The 24,447-nt window shown below is 37.7% G+C and overlaps 2 protein-coding genes across 3 annotated transcripts in view; one reads left to right on the forward strand and one right to left on the reverse strand.

Moving 5' to 3' along the window:
- The window catches only part of CDK19 (cyclin dependent kinase 19), a 178,102-nt gene that overhangs the window by 25,611 nt on the left and 128,044 nt on the right, over window positions 1–24,447 (reverse strand). For both annotated transcript variants that reach the window (XM_082669056.1, XM_082669055.1), the window contains exon 4: window positions 23,124–23,264. In XM_082669056.1, the coding sequence (XP_082525182.1) occupies window positions 23,124–23,264 (141 nt within the window). The remainder of the gene's footprint in view (window positions 1–23,123; window positions 23,265–24,447) is intronic.
- Window positions 10,392–10,865, forward strand: LOC309831794 (proteasome maturation protein-like; the record flags this gene model as incomplete). Its single annotated transcript, XM_082669142.1, has 1 exon — window positions 10,392–10,865. The coding sequence occupies one exon, from the start codon at window positions 10,392–10,394 to the stop codon at window positions 10,839–10,841; it is 450 nt and encodes a 149-aa protein (XP_082525268.1). The 3' UTR covers window positions 10,842–10,865.

A 24,447-nucleotide genomic window follows, 5' to 3' on the forward strand; every position in this document is an offset into this window, starting at 1 on the left:
CCTTTGTACACATTACAGGCAGTGAGATTACAGGAAAGAGGGAGGTATCAGAACTGGGTGTAAGGTGATAAGCGCTTCATCCAAGGACTTCTCAGCTGAAATGACGAGGGAGTTATGGAGCTGAGGAACATTTTAAAGGAGAAATTAACAGGACTTTGTGACTAGTTGAAGGCAGAAGATTAAGACAAAGGGTGATAAAGATTTCATTAAGGTTTTGAGTTTATGTGACTGGAAGAATGGTGCCCTTGTGATAGAAAATTTATGAGAGGTACTGATTTGGGAGGGGGAACAACAAAGAGAAGGAGACGGCACATTGAGTTTGAGTGATATGAGAGGCCTAGTTGTACTAGCCAGGGGAGTGGAAATAGGAAAATTTAGATTTTTTTAAAAAATAAATTTATATTTTATTTATTTATTTTTGGCTGCGCTGGGTCTTTACTGCTGCATGCGGGCATTCTCTAGTTGCGGTGCGGGGGCTACTCTTCATTGCAGTGCGCAGCCTTCTCATTGTCGTGGCTTCTCTTATTGCAGAGCACGGGCCCTAGGTGCATGGGCTTCAGTAGTTGCAGCACGCAGGCTCAGTAGTTGTGGCTCGTGGGCTCCAGAGCGCAGGATCAGTAGTTGTGGCGCATGGGCTTAGTTGCTCCATAGCATGTGGGATCTTCCTGGACCAGGGCTCAAACCTGTGTCTCCTGCATTGGCAGGCAGATTCTTAACCACTGTGCCACCAGGGAAACCCAAAGATTTAGATTTGAAAGTAATTGTCACTGGAGTGTGATAATTGAAGACATGAGACAAGATTAGTTTACTGTAGCAGAAAGAGAAAAATGCATCAGACAAAAAACCAAACCTTCAAAATTCAAGTTTAACAACTATTTATCAAAGATCCATTATGTATAAAACACTGTCCTGCAGACTTTCAGGAAACAAAGAGAAATAAAACATGAAGCCCTTGACTTCAAGGAGTTTAATATCTAGTAGGGAAAGACAGACAGATTACTTTTTAGAGTACAAGGCAGATTACAGAAAGTACCAAAACAGCAAAATAAATTGCCAGGAATAGATGATTCTTCTCAGTGAATATCAGGATAGTCTTTAGGAACGAGATGACTTTTGATGAATTTAAGAGTGCCTAAGATTTTGATAAGCATAAACAGAAGAATGACTTTTCAGGCTTAGAGAACCCTAAAAGTAAGAGCCTGGTCACAAAGAAAACCCAGGGACATGACATACTGGGAGAGCCTACAAGTATTTTGATTTTGACTAGAGCATAGAATGCTCAGTGTAGAGCATTCCTAAGGCTAGGAACTATGTTGGAAATTAAACGTCACATTAAAGAAACTACAATTTATGCTATAGGCTAAGCCGACACAAGACAGTGAGACAATCAGATCTATATTTAGGAAAAAACTCTGGTAGCACTGTGAAGGATGAACTGAGAAGGGAAGGTGGACCACAAAGTAGAGACAGAGACCAGTTGGAAGTGGTTACAATAGTCAAGGGAAAAGTAAGGGGTCCCTAACTTGTGACAATGGTCATGGAGCAACACATAAGAGCATTTCAAGGGAAAAGTTCAAGATTTGGCATTGCTTTTTTGCACCACCTTCACTTCCCTCCATAGTCACTCATTCAACAAATACTGATTGAGTATCTAGCAGTGATTTAGATGCTAGAGATACAGTAGTAAACAAAACCAGGCAAGATCCTTGACCTCATGGAGCTTACATTCTAGTGGGAAGAGAAGGGCAATAAATAACAAATGTACAGTACATCAGTATTGATAAGTACTGTGGATAAAAATTAAATAAGGAGAACACAAAGAGATTTCCGCATCTGGTATTATGGCTGAGTAGGTGCTCTAGGAGACCCTGCCATTACAGAACAACAATATATATGCTGCCTAAGAAACGTTCCTTGAAGGATCCTTGATCTCACAAGAGATAAGGCAGGGGTCCCCAGCCCCCGGGCCGCAAACCAGTACCAGTCCGGCTGCACAGCAAGGAGGTGAGCGGCAGGCAAGTGAGCGAAGCTTCATCTGCCGCTCCCCATCGACCCCCATCGCTCGCATTACCGCCTGCACCATCCTCCCCACTCCAATTCAAGGAAAAACTGTCTTCCATGAAACTGGTCCCTGGTGCCAAAACGTCTCGGGAACCACTGAGATAAGGATATCTACAACAACCCCAGCCCCACCCCCAAATAAGGGCTGGAGAAGGAAGGAAAGGCAGGATGGACCTGGGAGCAGATGCCAGTAACACACTTCACTGGGGACACTGAACCCTGGACCACCAGCAAGGTGAAGAAACTGAGCCTGTTCCCTGACAATCAGTCAAGACTCCCATGGGGACTAAAGTAAACCAGAAGAAGCAAAAGGAAACCCTTTCTGTAGGAAAAACTTCCTAGCTTAGGCCTAAGGACTAAAACAATACATTTTCCTGCTAAAAACATACTTTAATCCATTCACATACTATTTACAAGAGATCCATCTGAGTGGAAGGACCATAAAAGCTGAAAGTAAAAGCCTATTAAAAGAGCAGGCAAACTGCTAAAAGAATCAACTATAGTAATGTCAGACAAAATAGCTTTTAAGACAAAAGCATTATTAGGAGTAGAGATGGTCACCACGTAATGATACAAGATTCAATTCACCAGGAAGAGAGAACACTCCTAACACTCATTATGTACTTGAAATATATATGTATTTGATATAATTTCAGGGAGGGAAAAGACCAAGGATAACAAACGTTTCTCAATAATTGATATGTCAAGCAGACAAAAGATTAGTAAGATATAGACCATCCAAAGGACACAATTAACAAAGTTGATCTAACAGGCATATACACAACTTTTTAATTAGAGAGTACACATTTTTTTTTTCAATCATACATGGAACATTTACAAATGTTGTTAGTGTACTAGCGGGTCTCAAGAAATTTCAAGGAATTGTTATCAAACAGACTATGTTCTCTGACCACAATGAAATTAAGTTAAAAGTCAATTACAGGGACTTCCCTGGTGGTGCAGTGGTTAAGAATCAGCCTGCCAATGCAGGGGACACAGGTTCGATCCCTGGTCCTAGAAGATCCCACTTGCCGTGGAGCAACTAAGTCTGTGCGCCACAACTGCTGAGCCTGCGCTCTACAACTACTGAAGCCCATGTGCTGCAACTACTGAAGCTCACACGCCTAGAACCCATGCTCCACAACAAGAGAAGCCACCGCAATGAAAAGCCCACACTCGTCGCAACTAGAGAAAGCCCACGCACAGCAATGAAGACCCAATGCAGCCCCCCCTCAAAAGTCAATTACAAAAGTATAAATCTAAAACTCCATATATTTGGAAATGTAAAAATACCTCTAAATTATTCAAAGGTAAAAGGAGAAAGTATGAAGAAATTTAAAATACTCAGAAATGGAATAATGATAGTATGACCTATCAAAACCTGTGGAACTTACAAGGGAAATGTATAGCCTTAAATATTTACGTTAGGAAGAAAGGCTCAAAATAATTATGTGCCTAAGTTAAGAAGTTAAAACAAAACAAAATTCAACAGACTAAAACAAAAGAAAGTAGAAGTATAAAGGTAAGGACAGGAATTTATGAACAAGAGAGGATTTATGAAGCCTTTAGGACAACTACATCAAAAGGAGAGAAAGTGCAAATAGATGATATTACAAATTTTAAAAAGAAACATAACTATAGATTCAGTGGAGGTTAGAAAGATAAAAGAACCCTATTAAAAAACTATATCTGTTAATTTAAAAATATATACAAAATAGGCAAATTCAAGAAACTGTAACCTACAAATTGACTCAAAATGAATTAGAAAACCTGAAGAAACCAAGAAGTAGTAAATAAAGTAAAACTGGACTTAAAAATCTTGCTACCAAAGGGTAAGCTGGGACGAAGTGAGAGAGTGGTATGGACTTATATACACTACCAAATGTAAAACAGATAGCTAGTGGGAAGCAGCCGCATAGCACAGGGAGATCAGCTCGGTGCTCTGTGACCACCTAGAGGGGTGGGATAGGGAAGGTGGGAGGGAGATGCAAGAGGGAGGAGATATGGGGATGTATGTATATGTATAGCTGATTCACTTTGTTTAAAGCAAAAACTAACACACCATTGTAAAGCAATTATACTCCAATAAAGATGTTAAAAAGAAAAATCTTGCTACCAAGAAAACAGATGATCACAGAGGCAAGTTCTCCAAATTTTCAATGAACAGATTGTTTCAATTTTATTCAAACGTTTTCAGAGAATAGAAGAAGAGGGAATACTCCCAACACATTCTAGAAAGCCAGTATAACCTTGACAGAAAAACCAAAAAAGGATAAGAAAGAAAAACTTCAGGCCAACTCCACTCAAAAATATTAAACAAAATAGTAATAAGCCAAATCCAGAAAAAGGAATGCCAGGATGGCTTAATATAAGAAAATCTATATAAGTCCATCACCACAGTGACAGATTAAAGAAGAAAGATGATTTAATTATCTTGATAGAGGCTGAAAAAGCAGCTCATAAAATTTAACACCCAGTCATGATAAAAACTCACAGCAAGTTAGACTAGAAAAAACTTCCTTAACCTGATAATGGGTATATATCAAAAACTAAGAAAGAAACATTGAAATCATTTCCTTTAAAATCAGGAATAATGTAAGAATACCCACTATTAACACTTCTAAAATCAACACTGTACTATAAGTCTATTACTATAAAACAATAATTAAAGACATATATATTAGAAAGGCAAAAATAAAACTATTGTTATTTTCAGATAATATAATTATCTACATAGAAAGCCCAGAGTATTTACAGGCAAATTATTAGCAAAAGTAAGAGAGTTTAGACCGTCTGGCTACTTGAACAATATGAACAAGTCAACTGTATTTCTGTATATCAGGAAAAAAAAGCTAGGAAATATAATTTTTCAAAGACAGCATTTCTATAGCAACAACAACAAAAAAGTATAAGGTGCCTAGGAATAAATATATCAAAAGATTTATAAGATTTTTATACAGAACACCTTGAAACCTTGTTTTAAACGATATTAAGAAGTTCTAAATAAATTAAGAGCTCATGTTAATAGATAAGAAGACTCAATATAGTAAAGACATCAATTCTCCCAATACTTCTCTGTATATTCAATGCAATTTCAATCAAAATTCCATCAGAGTTTCCTTGTGGAACTTGAAAAGCTGATTTTAAAATGTATGTGAAAGAGCAAAGAGCTAAGAATAGCCAAGATATTCACAAAGTGTTAGGGGTAGGGGATGAGGAGAGGAATCTGGCTCAAAACATTATATCAAGATTTATTTTAAAGCTATAGTGATTAAACAGTGTGGTTCTAGTACAGGGATAGACAAACTGATCAATGGGAGAGAATGGAGAACCCAGATGGAACCAAAATACTGAGAGAGAACTTCAGATCAGTGGAGAAAGGAAGAACTAATCAATAAGTGGTGCTGGCACAACAGGTTATCTAAGTGGGAAAAAAATAAGTAAAATGAATCCTCACCTCATATCATATAAACAACAATTTCAGGAGGATTAAGGAATTAAATGTGAAAAGCAAAACTTTAAAACTTTGGAGGAAATAAAAACTGGAGAATATCTTTCTGAGGTGAGGAAGAATTTCTTAAACAAGATACAAAGAATAACCATAAGAGAAAAGACATAAATTTGTCTATTAAAATAACTTCCAATCATCAAAGATAAGGAAAATAAAAAGACAAAGCACAGACAGGCAGAAGTATTTGCAACACTTATCAGTAACAAAGGTTTAGTATCCAGAATAAAGAACTCCTACAAATCAATATGAAAAACAAGCTAACAGAAAAATGGACAAAACGTCCAAACAGGGATTTAACAAAAAGAAGAAAATGTTTAACCACTAAGCATATGAAAAGATGATGCTATACCTCATCAATAATGGGGAAAATGCAAATTAAAATCACAGTGAGATACCATTTTACACCTAGTAAATTGGTTAAAAATTAAGAACAGTTGAGTAGGAAGTACCTCAGGGGAGCTCCAATACATTGCTGGTGGGAGAATAAATTGGTACAACTTTTTTGGAAAACAATTTGGCATCATCTTGCAAAACTGAACAATTGCATACCCTTTGACTCAGTAATTCCATTTTTAGAAACACCAAAGAATGTTCATAGCAGCACAGTTTGTAATAAAAAAAAAAAATCTGGACGCAACCCAAATTTCTAGCCAATAGGAAAATGGAGAAATTAATCGTGGTAGAGTCACACAATGAATTTTAAAACAGCAGTGAAAATCACTGAATTACAGACAAAAGTAAAAAATGTTCAGATCTTGGAAGCATTATGTTGAGAGAAAAAAAGCAAGTTTTAGAAGACTATATACACAGGATGCCATTTTCATAAAACTTAAAACCGAGCAAAGCTAAAAAATGTTCTGTTCAGGCATATATACAAATGTGATAAACCTATTTTTTAAAAGGAGTGAATAATAGGTTCAAAATTCAGGATATTTGTTACCTCTTGGGAGGAGACAAGAGGACAGGATGAGGGAAAAAACATAAATAGAAGCAAGCTATTGGTAATATTCCAGTTATTGAGTTAAGGGATAGGCTCTTGACTGTTATGCCTTTTAAGATAATATATAAAGCAAGGAATGGGGATAGGTACTGTTGGGAGTGGGATGACAGGGTGTTATTTCCAACATCATTTAAGCATAATTTTAAATTACTTACATAATGCCTCTCTGAGAAGGTAACATCTGGGATAAGACGTGAAGAAAGTGCAGTAATAAGGGAAGAGCAACTTGAAAGGCTTGAGGCACAGGTAAAGCAGAGACACGTTACGGAGAACAGTGGGCATCGGGGAGAACAGAGTGGTAAGGCACTGATGATTCTAAAGAGAAGGAAACCCTAGGTAGTGCTCGCTTGCTGTTTGCAGTGGTTCTGCTTTTGGCACAAGTCATTTGGGTAGCAGAACTGGATGGGTTTGTGTGTGTGTGTGTGTGTGTGTGTGTGTGTGTGTGGTACGCGGGCCTCTCACCATTGTGGTGTCTCCCGCCGCGGAGCACAGGCTCCGGACGCGCAGGCTCAGCGGCCATGGCTCACGGTCCCAGCCGCTCCGCGGCATGTGGGATATTCCCGGACCGGGGCACGAACCCGTGTCCCCTGCATCGGCAGGCAGACTCTCAACCACTGCGCTACCAGGGAAGCCCCTGGATGGGTTCTTGAGCACTGTCTAGCCTGTGCTCTGAGAGTTGATGAGGGCTACCACGAGATCTGCAGCAGAGCAAGATCATGGTGTTCGGAGCAGTGAGGAAAAACCTTGGTGAGCTGGCAGGGTGACTCACTGGAGAAAGAGCAAGGAGGTCAGTGCGGTTGCAGTCAACGTGAGAGGAGGGGAGTTTGCCCAGGGGCAGCAGAGGAGGGGTGGGGCAAAGGTTAGGGAGGGGTGCCGGTCAGACAGAATGACGTGGGGGCTCGGAAAGACTAGGTTTTTCATGACTAGAATTAGCATCGTTTTGTTATATTATCCATCTTACCCATAATTTTTACAAATTGCATAATTTATTTTATATATATCCTGCCTGATCTCTGATAGCAGGGTTTGGAGAGATTACCATTTTCTACTATATTATATATTTCCATAATGTTTGATTTTGTATATTTTGGTATTGTTTACAAGTAGATAAATGGTATTTTAAAAATATAAGAAAAAAATAATGCTGAGAGGAATAAAGGGTAGAAGAACAAGAGCCAGTGAAAGAACTGGTGAAAGAGCATCCAAGGTAAGAAAACGGTCAGCATAGGGTTCTAGAAGCTAAGAGTTTAAAAAGGAAGAGGTAGCCTTCAGCTGCAACAGAATGAAAGCTGAGAAGAGGCAACCTTGGGACAATGAGAAGGTCACTGGTGACACAGAAAAAATAATTTCTGTGCATTTACAGAAGCTAGACACAATAAATGAGACCCACATAAGTGGAAAAAAGGTAAAGGCAGATTTAGAGTACATTTTTCAAGGCCTTAGTGAGAATGGGAATCTCTGGGATACAACAATTTTTGAAATTGTAAAATCATCAAATAAACCATTTTATGTACCATTTGTTACACTGTTCGCAATTCCTAAATTTTGGATTTAGGAATTAAATCCTTTTAAAATAAATATATAAGATAAAAACACAAAGCATGATATAAGGGAACAAAAATTGCTTCGTATAAGAAATGAAAATAGATTATGAGCTGCTGAATGGGAGAAAAGCAGGAAGTTCATCTTGGACCACTGTTAGCTCTTATTAGAAGTTCCTGCAGTCACACCATATGGAAACAGAGAATATGAATATGAGCACAACCACAATGGAATGAGGAGAGAGAGAGAGAGAGAAAAGAGGATCTAGCTAGTTCTGAAGACAGTAGAGAATACCTTTGACGTGATCTACTTGAAGCCCATGGAAGCTCTAAGAGTGAGGCCTGAGATGAGGGCAGAAGTGGTGACATGGTTTAGGGGAGCAGCGACTGTGAGCTCTTTTGTACAGTCTGAGAAAGGAACCTAGAGCTTGGGCAGTATCCATAGAGAAGGGTTCCTGTAGTCAAGTAAAAATCTTGAATCACAGAGGGAATCTTTTTTTTTTTTTTTTGCGGTACGCGGGCCTCTCACTGTTGTGGCCTCTCCCGTTGCGGAGCACAGGCTCCGGACACGCAGGCTCAGCGGCCATGGCTCACGGGCCCAGCCGCTCCGCGGCACGTGGGATCTTCCCTGACCGGGGCATGAACCCGTGTCCCCTGCATCGGCAGGCGGACTCTAAACCACTGCGCCACCAGGGAAGCCCGGGAATCATTTTTTAATGCACACCTCTTAACTGGGATTTATCTGTCCCCTTCAGGACGAGTGAATGTGTTATGGTCATAAGATACTTGATGTTTCAAAATAACAACAATAACAGCAAAATAAATAACATGATCACCATGAAAATGCATTTAACTTAGGGAACTATATTCAATATCCTGTAATAAATCATAATGGAAAATAAAATAAATAAAATGCATTTAACTTTTCAAAGCATTTTCACATCGATTTTCTTCTTCTTAAGGGAAATACTCAAGGACCTACAGGGCTAGGGGCAAGTCTCTGAACAACTCCATATAACCCTCAAGATTCCACACTGAGTTGTGTTTACAGATATTATGCTGAATTTTCAAAAGACTAACTTTGACAGTGATTAATTAAGTGAAGGTATATGCTATTAAAAAACAAAGGAAACTGCAGCTCATGCACACACACCCACACACACACGTACAAACCTAAAAGAATGAAAAAAGGATACCAAAATTGTTCTGACCTAGTTACATCCCAGTTAACACAGACTATGCTTTACTAAAACCCCTCTTCTTACTGTGAACACAAAATGCCAGCTGTGAAAGAAAGTGATACTGCTGGGTTTGCACACTTTAGTTACCATAGAAACAGTAGAAATGGCAGGAGTTGGATGTCTCATATTCAAGTTATCAGCAATAAAATTGGACAGACAAATCAAGGCTGCAGGGTTCGTTTTAGTTAAATTGTATTTTAAAGGCAAAAGTCAGGGAATTAATGTGATAAACAGTATGGTTACTCAGAAATTATTCTTGAAATATCTATATTTTAGCAGAATTTAGTTAATTCTTGAATGTACATTCATGATGTTTTGCATGTATTCTAGATTTGCTTTTTCCTTTTATAGAATCAATTTTTTTCACAGGGTTAAATTTATTTCAGTTAATTGGCACATCATAAATAGAACAGCCTAAAGATATACAATTATCCTACTACATTTGCTTTACATTTCCTACACCAGGACATTTGGAACAAAAATATGAAACCCACAAGATGACTCTCATCAGCACCAGTAAAGAAGACAGAAAAACAAACACAACTGTCTACAATCCTGAATAATAGGAAAAAACCAATCAGACATCAACTGGACTAGTTTCTGAACAATGAACAGTGCTAGCCTAATATTAATGGCTACAATTATTCTTTTCTTTAAATACAGCAGTGGCATGACTCTCGTCACATTTCATACAGAAGTACATTCCCAGGAGAAAATTTTCAGTTTATGTTCCTTTCTTTACACTGTTCTCCATTGTTCACCTTGAACAAATAAGATTCTGTATTGTAACAAACAGGACAAAGAACTAAGAGTGAGAGACATGCTTTTTTTCTTAAGCACAATAGTCATTTGCTAGTAGCATCAGTCTATCATAATTTTACCTCTTAAAATAACTTCATTGACAGTAAAGGATTTAAAAATATAGAGAATCTGATTATTGTGACTGCAACCTCCTAAAGGACAGGGAAGATATTTCTATCACCACTTTATGTATCTGCTGAAATCCAGGCATACAGCATTTAATAAATATTTGTTGAATGGGTTCGCAGAGCGAGTTGAAGGTGAATGCCAGAGGACTTGGATCTCAGCTAAAGGACAGTATTCCAGTTACTGAACTTTCAGCAAGTGGACCTTTTGAAAGTCATGATCTTCTTCGAAAAGATTTTTCTTGTGTGAAAAATGAACTTTTGCCCAGTCATCCTCTCGAATTAACAGAAAAAAATTTCCAGCTCAACCAAGATAAAATGAACTTTTCCACACTGAGAAACATCCAGGGTCTATTTGCTCCACTAAAACTACAAATGGAATTCAAGGCAGTGCAGCAGGTTCAGTGTCTTCCATTTCTTCCCAGCTCAAACCTTTCATTGGATATCTTGAGGGGTAATGATGAGACTATTGGACTTGAAGATATTCTTAATGACCCGTCACAAAATGAAATAATGGGAGAACCACATTTGATGGTTGAATATAAGCTCGGTTTACTGTAATGCAGTGTGCTGTTCATGGAAATAGAGGGGCTGCATCTTTATAGTCATTTTTTACTATAATTTGATGTGCACAACATTAAAAGTACTGACACATGAGAATTTTTGCCTAAATAGTATCTGTGATCATTTGAAATTATTTGGGTCTTTGGTTTATGTGATAATTGAAAGCACTAAAGGGAGATGGTTTTAAAACTTCTAATTTATATTAAAACAATAGCTTTCTATATCTTTAAAAAAATGTTGCTAATTAATATCATAAAACTATCCACAGGTTCCAATTCAGTCTGTTTTCTAGTTATTCCATAAATTTACTTTTACGTAACGATTATCAGTATTTGAGTCTGCAAACTTCATAGTAGCATCTTTCAGAATAAACATCTGTTCAGTGGCAGCATTTCAAAGTAAGTACAAAATAAGAGTATTATATTTTACCTTCTTTCAGTATAGTCCCTTAACACTCATAAGAATAACACTTGCTTTATTGATGCTGCTTTAGAATTATAACTATATTCTTTGATTCTTTCAGGTTGAAAAGTATAAGTTCAGAGGTTTTGATTTTGGTCTTGTTTTTAAAGTGAAAAATTAAATAAAACAATCAGCAGATGTCAATTAAAAAAACAGATTTGTTGAATGAATGAACAATTAAATGAATGAATGAAAATTGCCAATGCTCAGTATTCATCGTCCTTTGGTAGGCAAGTTCTCAATTTTGAAAGAAATTGTTAAGAAACCAGAGTGAGCACTTACCATGAAATATGCCAGGCTCACTTCTGAATATAGATTTTTTAAAGACCTAATTTTAATTCAGTCCAGGGTTTCAACAATCCCTCATATGCCAATGACTCCAAAATCTATACCTCTAGGTCTCTAAGCTTCTATATATCTAGAGATATGTCAACTGTATGCTGGCTATCTCCACAATCATCTCAAATTCAACTTGTTCAAACTGAATCTTCACTGTCTCTCTTTCTGATAGTATTCCCTTCTCAGTCACTCAATCAACAAAAGCAGAAGTCTGAACACCTGTCCTTTATTCCTAAAATCTAACCAATCCTCAGGCCTGATTATCTTACCTCCTAAAGATTTATCTGCTATCTCCCCCCCCATCTTGATTACCTCTGACCTGATTCAGGCCTTCATCATTTCTCAACCAGCTCATTACAACAGCCTGAGAAAGCTGCTATCCCTGCACCCTCAAACCAATTCTCCACATCCCTGTCTCAGTAGTGTTTCTCAAGCAAAAACCTGACCAGCTCAGCTCTGACTGACCACAGGAAAAACCCATGCTTCTAAACGTGACAATTAAGATCCACTGTAATCTGGTCCCTACTTCTTTCTTCTTCCTCTTCTTTCACTACTTTTTTGCTTTGCCCCAGTAATATCAAAGCGCTCACAGTTTCTTACCCCATTCCCTTATTCATGCTGTCCCCTCTGCCTGGAATGTTCTCCCCACCCACGTCCCCCAAGTCATTCTTATAAATTTCTACTCATCCTTTCAGATTCAGCTCAGTCCTCCAAGAGAGCCCCATCCCAACTGGTTAGGTATGCTTCTGTACTCTCAGTACCTTATGCATAGCTAATCCCGGAACATACTTTACAGTTTCTCTTTTGAACCTTACTATTTTATGATTATCAATTTATGTGTATCTTCCCCACCACGCATTCATTAGGAAAGGGACTGTATTTTACCCATCCCTGTATTTCCAGTGCCTAGCATACTGTCTGGAACACCTTAGAAGGACGAAATATGTTTATAAAGCAAACATTCTAGGTCTAAAAACCAGTACTTCCCCCACAGAAATCCAGAAAAATGGACATTAGGTTCCATAGTTCTATTAGTGTCATACTTTAGGTGTACTGTGGGTTAAATAGGCCTTTGTATTCAGAGAACCTAACCACTATTTAAAGTGCTCTTTCTCAGCGAAAATTCCTTCCCAGTTAGAAATTATGTATCAATAACTAGATGTAGGCTGTCTTAAAATGAGCAGTCTATAATACTAAAGGCTGTGATTAATTTCATTTTACCTTAAAATGGTCTAGAGGTATCTGTAACGGGTACTTATGTTAATTAAACCTCGGTATTCATGGTAAACAGCTGCCAGCCCAGCTCTGCACAACAGTTAACAATGCACTTCTTTGTCTTTGCCTTTTAGGAGTGGTTACAGGCCTGAACAGCAGAGATAAGGTTTTCTTTTCTCTAACAAGAACCAATAAAAAGCAGCCTTTATAAAAAGCTTTATGCAAGACAAACACATGTATCTAGAAGGCAATTTACCTAACAAACTTCAAGGTCACCAACAGTATAATCAAGATATATTCCACACTGACAGCAAGGCCAGGAAACAAGGCTACAAAGGTATTCACAGATGCTATCCTGTTCATTAACTAGTACAATCCATCTGCAGAGAAGCAACACTGGTAGAAAGTAGTTTTCCATTTACATTTGTGACAGTCACATTCAAATCAAATAATTCATTCTTATTATCATGAGAAATTAAGAATGCCAGAGGTAGAAGTTATCAAACAGCCCTCTCATTTTACTCATGAAGAAACACAAAAAACCTATAACCTCAACTAAGTCCACTGTCCACAGTGGCAGACCCAGGCTTAGAACCTAAGTCTCTCAGAGATGCACCCCAGGCCAGGGTTATGAGAACAAAAGCACACTTGGCAAATAAACAATACTTAATTGACTTATAGTCCTCACCAACAGAAGACTTCTACCCAGATGTGTGCTTAGTTGAAAATATGATCACACAAAATAACCATCATAAATAATCTCCCAGTGAAACGAATCATCAGCCCTTAAATGCAAGATCCCCTCTTGACGAAGATACCATCATTCTCAGTAAGGGATCTTGAATCATCCTACGGTGTTGGTCACATAGAATGCCTGTGGTAGCATACACATTTGTCCTAATTCATCAATTTGTAATTAAAATGGGTATATTTTATTGTACATAAATTCTACTTCAATAAAATTAATTTAATAAAATAGGATGTCTGAATTGATTCTTCAGTTCTAAACATAGGCCTCAAAGTACTGGGGCTCCTTCTGTAAGTCTTCACTCCTAACCAGTTTCTGCCATTGCTGTCACTGTGGAATATATCTTGACTATATACCCTTTTAGGGACTATGAAGTTAACTTGGCAAATAGCCTTCTAGAAATGTGTTTGTCAGTACAGGCTAAGAGAACTATACTAAAGTCAGGATCATCAAAAGAGCCCTGTCGCCGAGCTGAACCTTCAGAGGCCTCATAAGCCACTGTGAGTCAAACCACGTCCCCTTTGAAGCTGGCCCTCTTAGAAGTATGATTCTTAGTGTGTATCACCTGCTTGTCAAACAGATGGTAGAGCACTATGCTCTAACTCAAACCAGCAGATGTGCAGGGCTCTGCTGCAAGCTCCGGTTACTGGGCTATGGTGTGGATGATGGAAAAGCTGACATGCCAGAAAGAATCACAGCCCCGTATCTAGAACACACCTCAATAATACCTTCTTACATTTGTAAGCTGTGTGTCACAGTATCCAGAGCATTGTAAGAAACACTACCATACCTATCTTTACAAGGCCTTGTATAGAAGCAGTAGAAGCATCTGTACACAGATGACACGACTACCATCAAAGGTCTTCAGGCTGCCATCATGAGCAGCTGAGCCACAGACTGTGGAGGACCAGCTCTAAGGAACTAGTTAGGAACAAAAGGTCACCAGCAAAAGCCCTAGTGTGATTCAATTACAAGATCTGTAATTGTCCAAAATCACCTAAAATTGAAGGTTAGATGATAACCAGGCCATACTTAACTTTTTTCATTGTTAGCTCTGCATTCTGAAAGAAATTAGGGTGACTAAATCATACTGAAATAAATGCTGCTTTCTGTCACAATTTGTCAAGTGAAACGTTAATAAATCAAATGAAAAATAAGTCATTTGATTAGCATGGAATTGTTAGAATGAAAAATTAAGTGAAACACTAACTTTGATCTATTTAAGCCAGTTTTTTAAAACTTTTTAAAATATAAAATATTTAGCAATATTTAAATATAAACTAGATGAAACATGGGCTACTTTTTTTTTTTTAAACACCAAGAAGCATGTTTCACATATTTACAGTAGGGCTCTACTCTGTAAAGCATAAGTGGCTAGGAGGAATATCAGGCTACAGGAATTCTGGGGAAGCAAGTGGTTAAAAGAAAGGGCATCGCTGCACTGCTGATGATATTCAGAAGAATGGACAGAAGCTTCTACAGAAAGGAAATCAGGAAGAATTCAGGAACTCTGGAGCTAAGACAATGGAATCAACAACAATATAAAGCACTTATCATTATTGCCATTTTACAAATGAGTAAACTGAGGCTTAAGTAGCAAGATTAACTATCTTGGAAATATTTTTTTTATTTTTTTTTGGCTGTGTTGGGTTTTTGTTGCTGCACGTGGGCTTTCTCTAGTTGCGGCGAGCGGGGGCTACTCTTCGTTGCGGTGCGCGGGCTTCTCATTGCAGTGCTTCTCTTGTTGCGGAGCACAGGCTCTAGGTGCGTGGGCTTCAGTAGCTGTGGCCCGTGGGCTCAGTAGTTGTAGCTCGCAGGCTCTAGAGTGCAGGCTCAGTAGTTGTGGCGCACGGGCTTAGTTGCTCCGTGGCATGTGGGATCTTCCCGGACCAGGGCTCGAACCCGTGTCCCTTGCATTGGCAGGTGGATTCTTAACCACTGCACCACCAGAGAAGTCCAGAAATAATTTTTTTTTAATCTAGAATCTCAAAGCTCCCATATCATAAGAACTAAGCAAAGCTAAAACTCTAAAACATTATGAAAATGCTTGCAAAATGCTGCCATGATGGCTACAGTAAGATTTTAAGGGTTTCTTTGAATTATAAACATTTGCCTTATCAGGCCCTGTTTAGCATAGACAAAATTAAAGACTTGATGCATCTCCTTGTCACACAAGTTATGAAGAGAAGCTGTGAGGCAAAGAGAGATTTCTAGACAATTCTCCAACAACCAAGCATTTATTTTAATCAAACTTTCACAAAGAAGAACAGCACAGCACTTTTTTTCCAGCTGAGTAGAAAACAGAGGGCCATCTTTGACTTCACATATTGGATTTTCATACTGTGCTGTTCCTAAAAAGTCTTCAAATGCTCTTTTTGGCTAAAGGACTATATTTCATGCTGTCCTTTCACTGCTTGTCAGCTAGCTGTTACAACTCAGCAGCATTACCAAACTTGGAAAACAAAGGTTTTGCTATCATTTAAAGTTTCCTTTGCATTTTTACTTTTGCTTTACACAAGTGTGTGAAAAAGAAAAATAGAAATAAAAAAGTACTAATATTAGTGATAAGCATATGCCTCAGACTGCATAACAAAGAAAGAATCTCTAGGTATGTTCAAAGTGAAAAATCCTGGATCTCAATTGAACACACCCTCCAGATTTAAGTGGATTAAACTTGTGGTTCAATGCAGGGTGGGAAAGGAGGGAGGGAAGAGAAGAGGAGGGGAAAAGTAAGGAACATATACCAAATTCTGGGAATAAATCACTGAAGAACGTAAAAGGGAAGGAATAATTGGTACATTATAATGTTTTTTCACTCTCTAGAACTATCCCGAAACTCTTACTACACAAGCAATTTTTATACATGGAAAAAATTATATATGAAAGCAGGGGGCTTCCTGCATTTTCTATACCATATTATAACTAACTTAAAAGGACAATAACAGGATCCAAACATCATTTAAAAGCCTCTCAGACTCTATGGTACGCAGCTTCAGACACGGTTTCCAATCATCCCCACCCCCAGTATACACACTCTTACGTAACTACTCCTCTTGAGTGTAGGCTATACCTAGTGACTTCTAATGAACAGAATACAGCAAAAGTAATGAGGCGTCACTTCCATGATTAACTTACAGAAGACTGTGACTTCCATCTTGCTAACACACATTCTCTCTCTCTCGCCCTCAAGTTTGCCACTCTGGTAAAGAAAACTGCCATGTTTTGAGATGCTCTATGGAGAGGTCAACGTAACAAGGAAACAAGGAGGCCTCCACCCATCAGCCTGTGAATCCTGTAAATAACCACGTGAGTGAACTAGAAGTGGACTCTTCCCAATCAAGACTTGAGTTGACTGCAACCTTTCAAAGAGACTCTGAAACAGAGAATCCAAGTAAGCCACACCTAGATTCCTGACCCATAGAATCTGTGAGATGATAAATGTTGTTTAAACTTGGGACTTGCTGATTAACTAAAATGAAGCAACAGACATTCTAGCTCCAGAGAAATGTGTAATAAATGACTCTGGGTGATTTTGGCATATTAACTGGCAAAACTACATAGTTTTGGTTTGGCAATATTTTTTTTTCTTCCTTATGACACACCGTTGGTTCAGGCAGAATTTTTACTGGATTTTCAACAGCGCTGTAGGCTGTTTATGACATGTTGGCTATGTATATTTTACGTGTCTATTAATAACAAATTGCCCCCACATGTAGTATCTTTATTTTTTAATTAATTAATTAATTAATTGTTTATTTTTGGCTGTGTTGGGTCTTTGTTGCTGTGCACGGGTTTTCTCTAGTTGAGGCGAGCGGGGGCTACTCTTTGTTTCAGTGGGTGGGCTTCTCATTGTGGTGGATTCTCTTGTTGCAGAGCACGGGCTCTAGGCATGCGGGCTTCAGTAGTCGTGGAACGCGGGCTCAGTAGTTGTGGCTCACGGGCTCTAGAGTTCAGGCTCAGTAGTTGTGGCGCACTGGCTTAGTTGCTCCGAGGCATGTGGGCTCTTCCCGGACCAGGGCTCTAACCCGTGTCCCCAGCATTGGCAGGCGGATTCTTAACCACTGCACCACCAGAGAAGCCCAAGAAGCTCATAATTTTGAAAAAGAGATAAACTATATCTTGGCATTCTTCCAACCTACCAGAATAGTAATCCCATAAAAATGAGTCATCCTGTATTTCATCTTCTTACTCTTAGCTATATCCTGCTGTAAAATTAAAATACATCTTTCCTCCCTTGGTGTTTACAAGTTCCAAATATTTATAAACTTATGTCTCAACTGTCTCTCTGCTAAGATGAATATATTTAGCTCCTTTTCTCCTTTCCTTTTAAAGCAATTCCTCAATATAAGTCATCTTTTTGGTGACTTTATTTAAATTCTCTATTTCTGTATTAAATTCTAGTATTCAAATGACATAATTAAAACACTGTTCTAGATATGAAATCAATCACAATGAAAAACACCAACCTCACTGATGATGTAATGCTTCTTTGTGTGAAGTCCAAAACACTGGTTTTTATTTACTTTTTAAATTTGTTAGGTTATACTATTACTGCAAATTTATATTTACTCTAACACCTTTAATTGTATGGATTTTCTAGGTTTCTCACACCAAATTAAAATTTAAAGATGGCATGCACTCTGAAACAGTTGTGACTAACAAATTCCCTATCATAATAAGAAATGAAGCATTTAAAAACCCTAACTCATTGACTAAAAATGCAACTCTACTCTTCAGCTCACATACAAAATAATAATTTTTCAAATGTCTCCAACATATCCCTTTTAACCATATTCATACTTGATATACTCTATCTTTCTGTATCTACCACTGAATATATCTATAAAGTAAACATACACTTTAAATCTTCTACTCCTGAAAATACTTTGGCAAAACCATGACAATATGACAATATGGTCCAGATAGCAGACCTCATGATCAGAGAAAGAATTGAGTAGGCTATCACAGACTATATTCCTACTGGCTTAAAGTTTCAAATCTTATTAGAGTTACTTAAGCAGTAGAGGCACTAGGGGAATGTATAGGTAAAATACAAACAAGTGTTATACTAGGTCAGAACCACCTTCAGAACACATCTTCGATATTGTGTCCATGCTAATACAGACGGCCAATAGGCACATGAAAAGAGGCTCCACCTTCCCTGTTGGCACAGTGGTTAAGAATCCTCCAATGCAGGGGACACGGGTTCAAGCCCTGGTCCGGGAAGATCCCACGTGCCGCGGAGCAACTAAACCTGTGCGCCACAACTACTGAGCCTGCATTCTAGAGCCCGCGAGCCACAACTACTGAGCCCACACGCCACAACTACTGAAGCCCACATGCCACAACTACTGAAGCCCACATGCCTAGAGCTCATGCTCTGCAACAAGAGAAGCCACCACAATGAGAAGCCCACATACCACAATGAAAAGTAGCCCCCGCTTGCCACAACTAGAGAAAGCCCAAACGCATCAACGAAGACCCAACACAGCCAAAAATTAATTAATTATTTTAAAAAAGAGTCTCCACATCACTAATTATTAGAGAAATGCAAATCAAAACTACAATGAGGTGCCACCAGTCAGAATGGCCATCATTAAAAAGTCTACAACTGGGGCTTGCCTGGTGGCGCAGTGGTTGAGAGTCCACCTGCTGATGCAGGGGACACGGGTTCGTGCCCCGGTCTGGGAAGATCCCACATGCCGCGGAGCGGCTGGGCCTGTGGGTCATGGCCGCTGAGCCTGTGTGACCGGAGCCTGTGCTCCGCAACGGGAGGGGCCACAACAGTGAGAGGCCCGCATACCGCAAAAAAAAAAAAAAAAAAAGTCTACAACTAACAAATGCTGGAGAGGGTGTGGAGGAAAGGGAACACTCTTATACTGTTGGTGGGAATGTAAGTTGATGCAGCTACTATGGAAAACAGTATGGCGTTTCCTTAAAAAATTAATAATAGAGTTACCATATGATCCAGCAATCCCACTCCTGGGAACATATCCAGACAAAACCATAATTCACAAAGATACGTTCACCCTTACATTCATAGCAACACTATTCACAACAGCCAAGACGTGGAAACAACCTAAATGTCCATCAACAGATGAATGGATAAAGATGTGGTACGTATATAAAATAGAATACTACTCAGCCATAAAAAAGAATGAAGTAATGCCATTTGCAGCAACACAGATGCAACTAGAGATTATCATACCAAGTGAAGCAAGTCAGAAAGAGAAAGACAAATACCATATGATATCACTTATATGTGGAATCTAAAGTATGACACAAATGAACCTATCTATGAAACAGAAACAGAATCACAGACATAGGGAACAGACTGGTGGTTGCCAAGGGGGAGGGGGTTGGCGGAGGGATGGAGTGGGAGGTTGAGGTTAGCAGATGTAAGCTATTATATATAGAATGGATAAACAACAAGGTCCTACTATATAACACAGGGAACTATATTCAATATCCTATGAGAAACCATAACGGAAAAGAATATTTTTAAAAAGAATGTGTGTGTGCGTGCGTGTGTGTGTGTGTATAAATAAATATAACTGAATCACTTTGCTGTACAGCAGAAATTAACACAACGTTGTAAATCAACTATACTTCAATTAAAAACATACATATTGTGTCCATGCTATGGATGAAGTAATAATAATCAATGGTGGCTTCTTTAATGGAGAAAAATAATTTCATTTGGGAAAAAAAAACTTCATTCTGTTGCTCACAAACTTTTAGCACTTAAAAACAAACAAACTCCCTAGCCTGATATTAGGGCCTTCCTCGATCAGGCTCCAACCCATATCTTCCTAGTCTTACTTGATACTACCCTAATTCAGCTTATCCATTTTTGAGCCAGACAGAACTACACACTCTTTCTGGGATAATTCAAGTGCTTTCTCACCTCAGAAATGTTACATCCAACACTTCATTAGGTTACCCTCATCTCTCAAATCTCTATTTAAATTCTACTCATCCTTCAAAGTCCAGCTCAAATGGCACCTCTCTGAAGCTTGTCCTTATTCCCCCACTCAGAACCTCTTCTAACCCTGAATAGCATTTAGTCTGTACTTCTCACATTGCCATGTTCACATTCTCTCTCGTCTATCGGATAGTAAAATTGTTTGTGTACATGTCATTATTTCTTCTCTCAGACTAAACTCCTGAGAAGGTCTTGATACAGTCATGTTTGTACTGTCCTCACCCTTTCATGCTTTGCACATACAAGGAAATAATAAAAATTTATTTGAGAAGTGTGCTGAATACATATGTTACCTGATCCAAAAACATTCTGTAGTAATTAATATTCTTACTGATATTCATTCACTAAGGAAATATTTACTCAGTATCTATTGTGTACTGGAGCAGTAGTGTACCAAAATGAGTCATAGACCCCACTCTCTCCATAAGTTTATGGTCTAGAACATCTTCTAGGCATCTATATAAATTACTATAGTACTAATAGGCAAATGCCAGAAGAGAAGTAAAGATGAAGTACAACAGCAACCAACAAGGAGGAGAGATTATTTCTAAGTAATGATGGATATGAGGATAAGTTTTAACATTTGTGCAGGTCCTGAAAGACAGGTAATATTTGAATATGTAGAGATGGGGTAAGGAGTTTTAGCAGGAGAAATAAAGGCCACTGAGGCAGGAACTCTCAGGAGGATCCAGGGAACAATCAATAGTTAAACAGTACAGTGTAAGTAAAAGATTACAGGGATACAGAAGAAAATTTTTAAAGGCAGTTGGAGCTATACCTGAGAAGACCTCAAAAGCCAAAAAAGGAACTATAGCTTTAGTCTGTAAGCGATGAGGAACTGTTTCAAAGTTCTTAAGCAGGGGCTGAGTAATTATTCAGAAGATCTAAAGTGGACTGGAAGGGAAAGAGATTGTTGATAAGGAGGCAATTTAAGAGGCTAGCACCATACTACAAGAAAAAGATAATAAAGGCCTGAACTAGGAATGAGGCACTAGGAATGGAAACAGATGAATGGAAGAGATATTTTAGAGGTGAAACTGACAGGATTAGGCAAGTTCTGGATGTGGAGTACAAGGGTCTGCAAGTGGTAAAAGAAGTTTCTAGGCTAGGAGGCGGGTGCTGCCATAACCAAAATAGAGGACACTAAAGCAGCAGCAAGTTTGGATGGGAGAAAACTGAATCCTGCTTATATTAGGTTTTAGTACCACTGGATATTCAGGCAGTGACATCACAAATAAAATGTGTTAATCTATGCTATGTAGAACAAAATATACAATTTTGTCACAAAAAGAGAAGAGTTGAGATCAGTTAATCTTCAGTAAAGGATTCTGATCAATGATTCAAACATGAATATGACCTCAAAAATATAACTCACATAGGCTATGTTATATACAGCAAATTAAAATCTAAAACCATTTATGAAGGAAGGTTTGACCTAGAACAACTTCAGGTACCCAAGGATCATTTTAAAACATGCTGATTCATGGTTAATAGTAACGTGGATAAGTGGAAGGCTTTGAGAACCTTAGTTTAAAATTATGAGGTGAAATGCTTCTATTGAAATGGTAAATGCATTTTTGTGGTTCCTGTCATTTGGCCCCAATGTAACTTCAATGCCACATCAAGAGATGCTCAAGCCAGAAGACTAGGCCTGACTGACAAGGTAGCAAGGGGTACTATCTAGATCCCCTTATGTATTCATTCCTTTCTATAATAAATACTTCTCCTCAATTAAAAAAATTGAGTCGACCTAGATCTATCCCTACTATATCCCTAGAATCTGCAAAAGCCTAAGCAAAATAAAACTTGCAACTATAAACTCAGTGGTATTACAGCTATTAAGTACCCATATTTCTTAAGAACAAAAAATCTCATCAACATAAACTAAAATGATAACAATGAAAAGATGAATAAAATAACTTGACATTAATAAATGTTTGTTATATGTGTACTGAGTAAAAAAGTAAAACCAAACATCAAACATTTGAATTATGGATAATATGCCTAATAAGTATTGATATATTTCCCCTGTTAGTTACTTATTTACTTATTGTTAATACTAATAACATTCTATTTACTGGAGGCAGTGTCATTATTTCAGTTTAGCTTTGAAAACAATGTGAACTCAGTCTTTAATTATTAAACTGTTTACTAATGGTGAGCAAAATTACGAAAAACAAAATGAATCAAAAGGTACTTGTTTCGCATATGGCCATCCCATTAAGATTACGCTCATCGTAAATCAACTATACTCCAGTAAAAATTAAAAAACAAAAAAGATTATGCCAATCATTTGTTGAAAATCACAATGACATTTTATAGCTGTGCGTAAATGTAAGAATATACACCAAAAGTTAATAATGGTAATCTTTTGATCATAGGCTTATGGTGATTTTTATTTCCTTCTTTTTTGCTTATGTGTATTTTCAAATTTTTCTATAATTCATGTTCATCGTAACTGTACCAAGAAGAAAGATATTTCTGAAAAGAGAAAGACACATATTGAGCGATTTAAAAGAAACATACTTACCAGATCTCTGTGAAGCACCCAATTTGCATGGAGGTAATGGATACCATCAAGAATCTGGTAAAGTAATGATTTAACCATAGATCTTGGCAACTGCATGGGCTTTTTATTTGCTTTTGATGCACGATGAAACTTAATAATATGCTAAAAATTAAAATATATATATTATAATAACATAGTCTTTGCCTGTGTCAATAAAACACAATCAAGGCTGCAATAAATTCTCTACATTTTAAGATTACTTATTAAAGGCCAATAATGACACAAAGAAAAATAATTTGAATAATAAGATCAAACCAAAACAATCTATATTGAGGGTAAATATGACAGTATTAATGTGGTTATAATGACTACATTTACTGAAACCATTAAGATTTTCATTAAATAAAACCAAGAAGTAAAAAGCGTTGGTATTTAAAAACCTGCCTAAAAAATTGTATTAGTTGTATTCCCTACTGACAGAAAGAGTAAACAAAAGGAAAAAAACCCTGTAAATCTTTCCTATTCTATAAAAAGTTGGTGCATTTGGGTAACATCACTGGCTATATGTATTATTAGAATTATTGGAAAGTTCACCTTCTTTGGCACATAATGAAATTAGGATATATTCTTAGTAGTCAATATTAAATAGCAAATCACTACTAGAAAGGAGCAGGGAGAGAAAAAAGAATTCAGTCCCATTGAAATAAATACATCCAGATCATCATATTCAAATTTTTATGTACACATGTTACATTGTGGGTTATAAAACTTTGTAATGAAGGGGAAGAAATTCTACCTGCGCCCACCCCTCACATCCACCTCTATCTCCACTCCACCCTTGTCCAAAACATGCCAAAATGGGTACTAAATATCCATGGCAGAGGAGATTGTTGTCAATACCTGCTATAAGAGCATAAACTGAAATCTCCTTCAAGACCTATGAGTTTGCTAAAGTTATTCCTAAAAAGATTTATAATTTTTATAGATGACAAACCACACTATATTGAATCAAAATTTAATTATCCAAAATTTGAACTTACTGCCAAATTGGAATTTTTTTACTTTTGGCAACTCCTGGGATAAAATGTTTAAATGCCCTGATTCCTAACTTTAAACATTTGGAATTAAAAATTTTGGCTTCTTTTATATATTGATAAAAACAACCCTAATATTTGCAAAACCGTAGGTACTCTTCCATCTGGTGGAGTCCATTTTAAATGGCAAAATGCTGCAAGATTGACCTTAATTTAGAGAGAGAAACTATTCACAGGTACATAACTGGTTAAATTTGAACTACCGTGTGGACCACAAAAGAAAGCAATTTTCACTACACATATTAGTAAAC

Source organism: Grampus griseus (assembly GCF_964374135.1).
Source record: "Grampus griseus genome assembly, chromosome: 13".
NCBI lineage: Eukaryota > Metazoa > Chordata > Mammalia > Artiodactyla > Delphinidae > Grampus > Grampus griseus.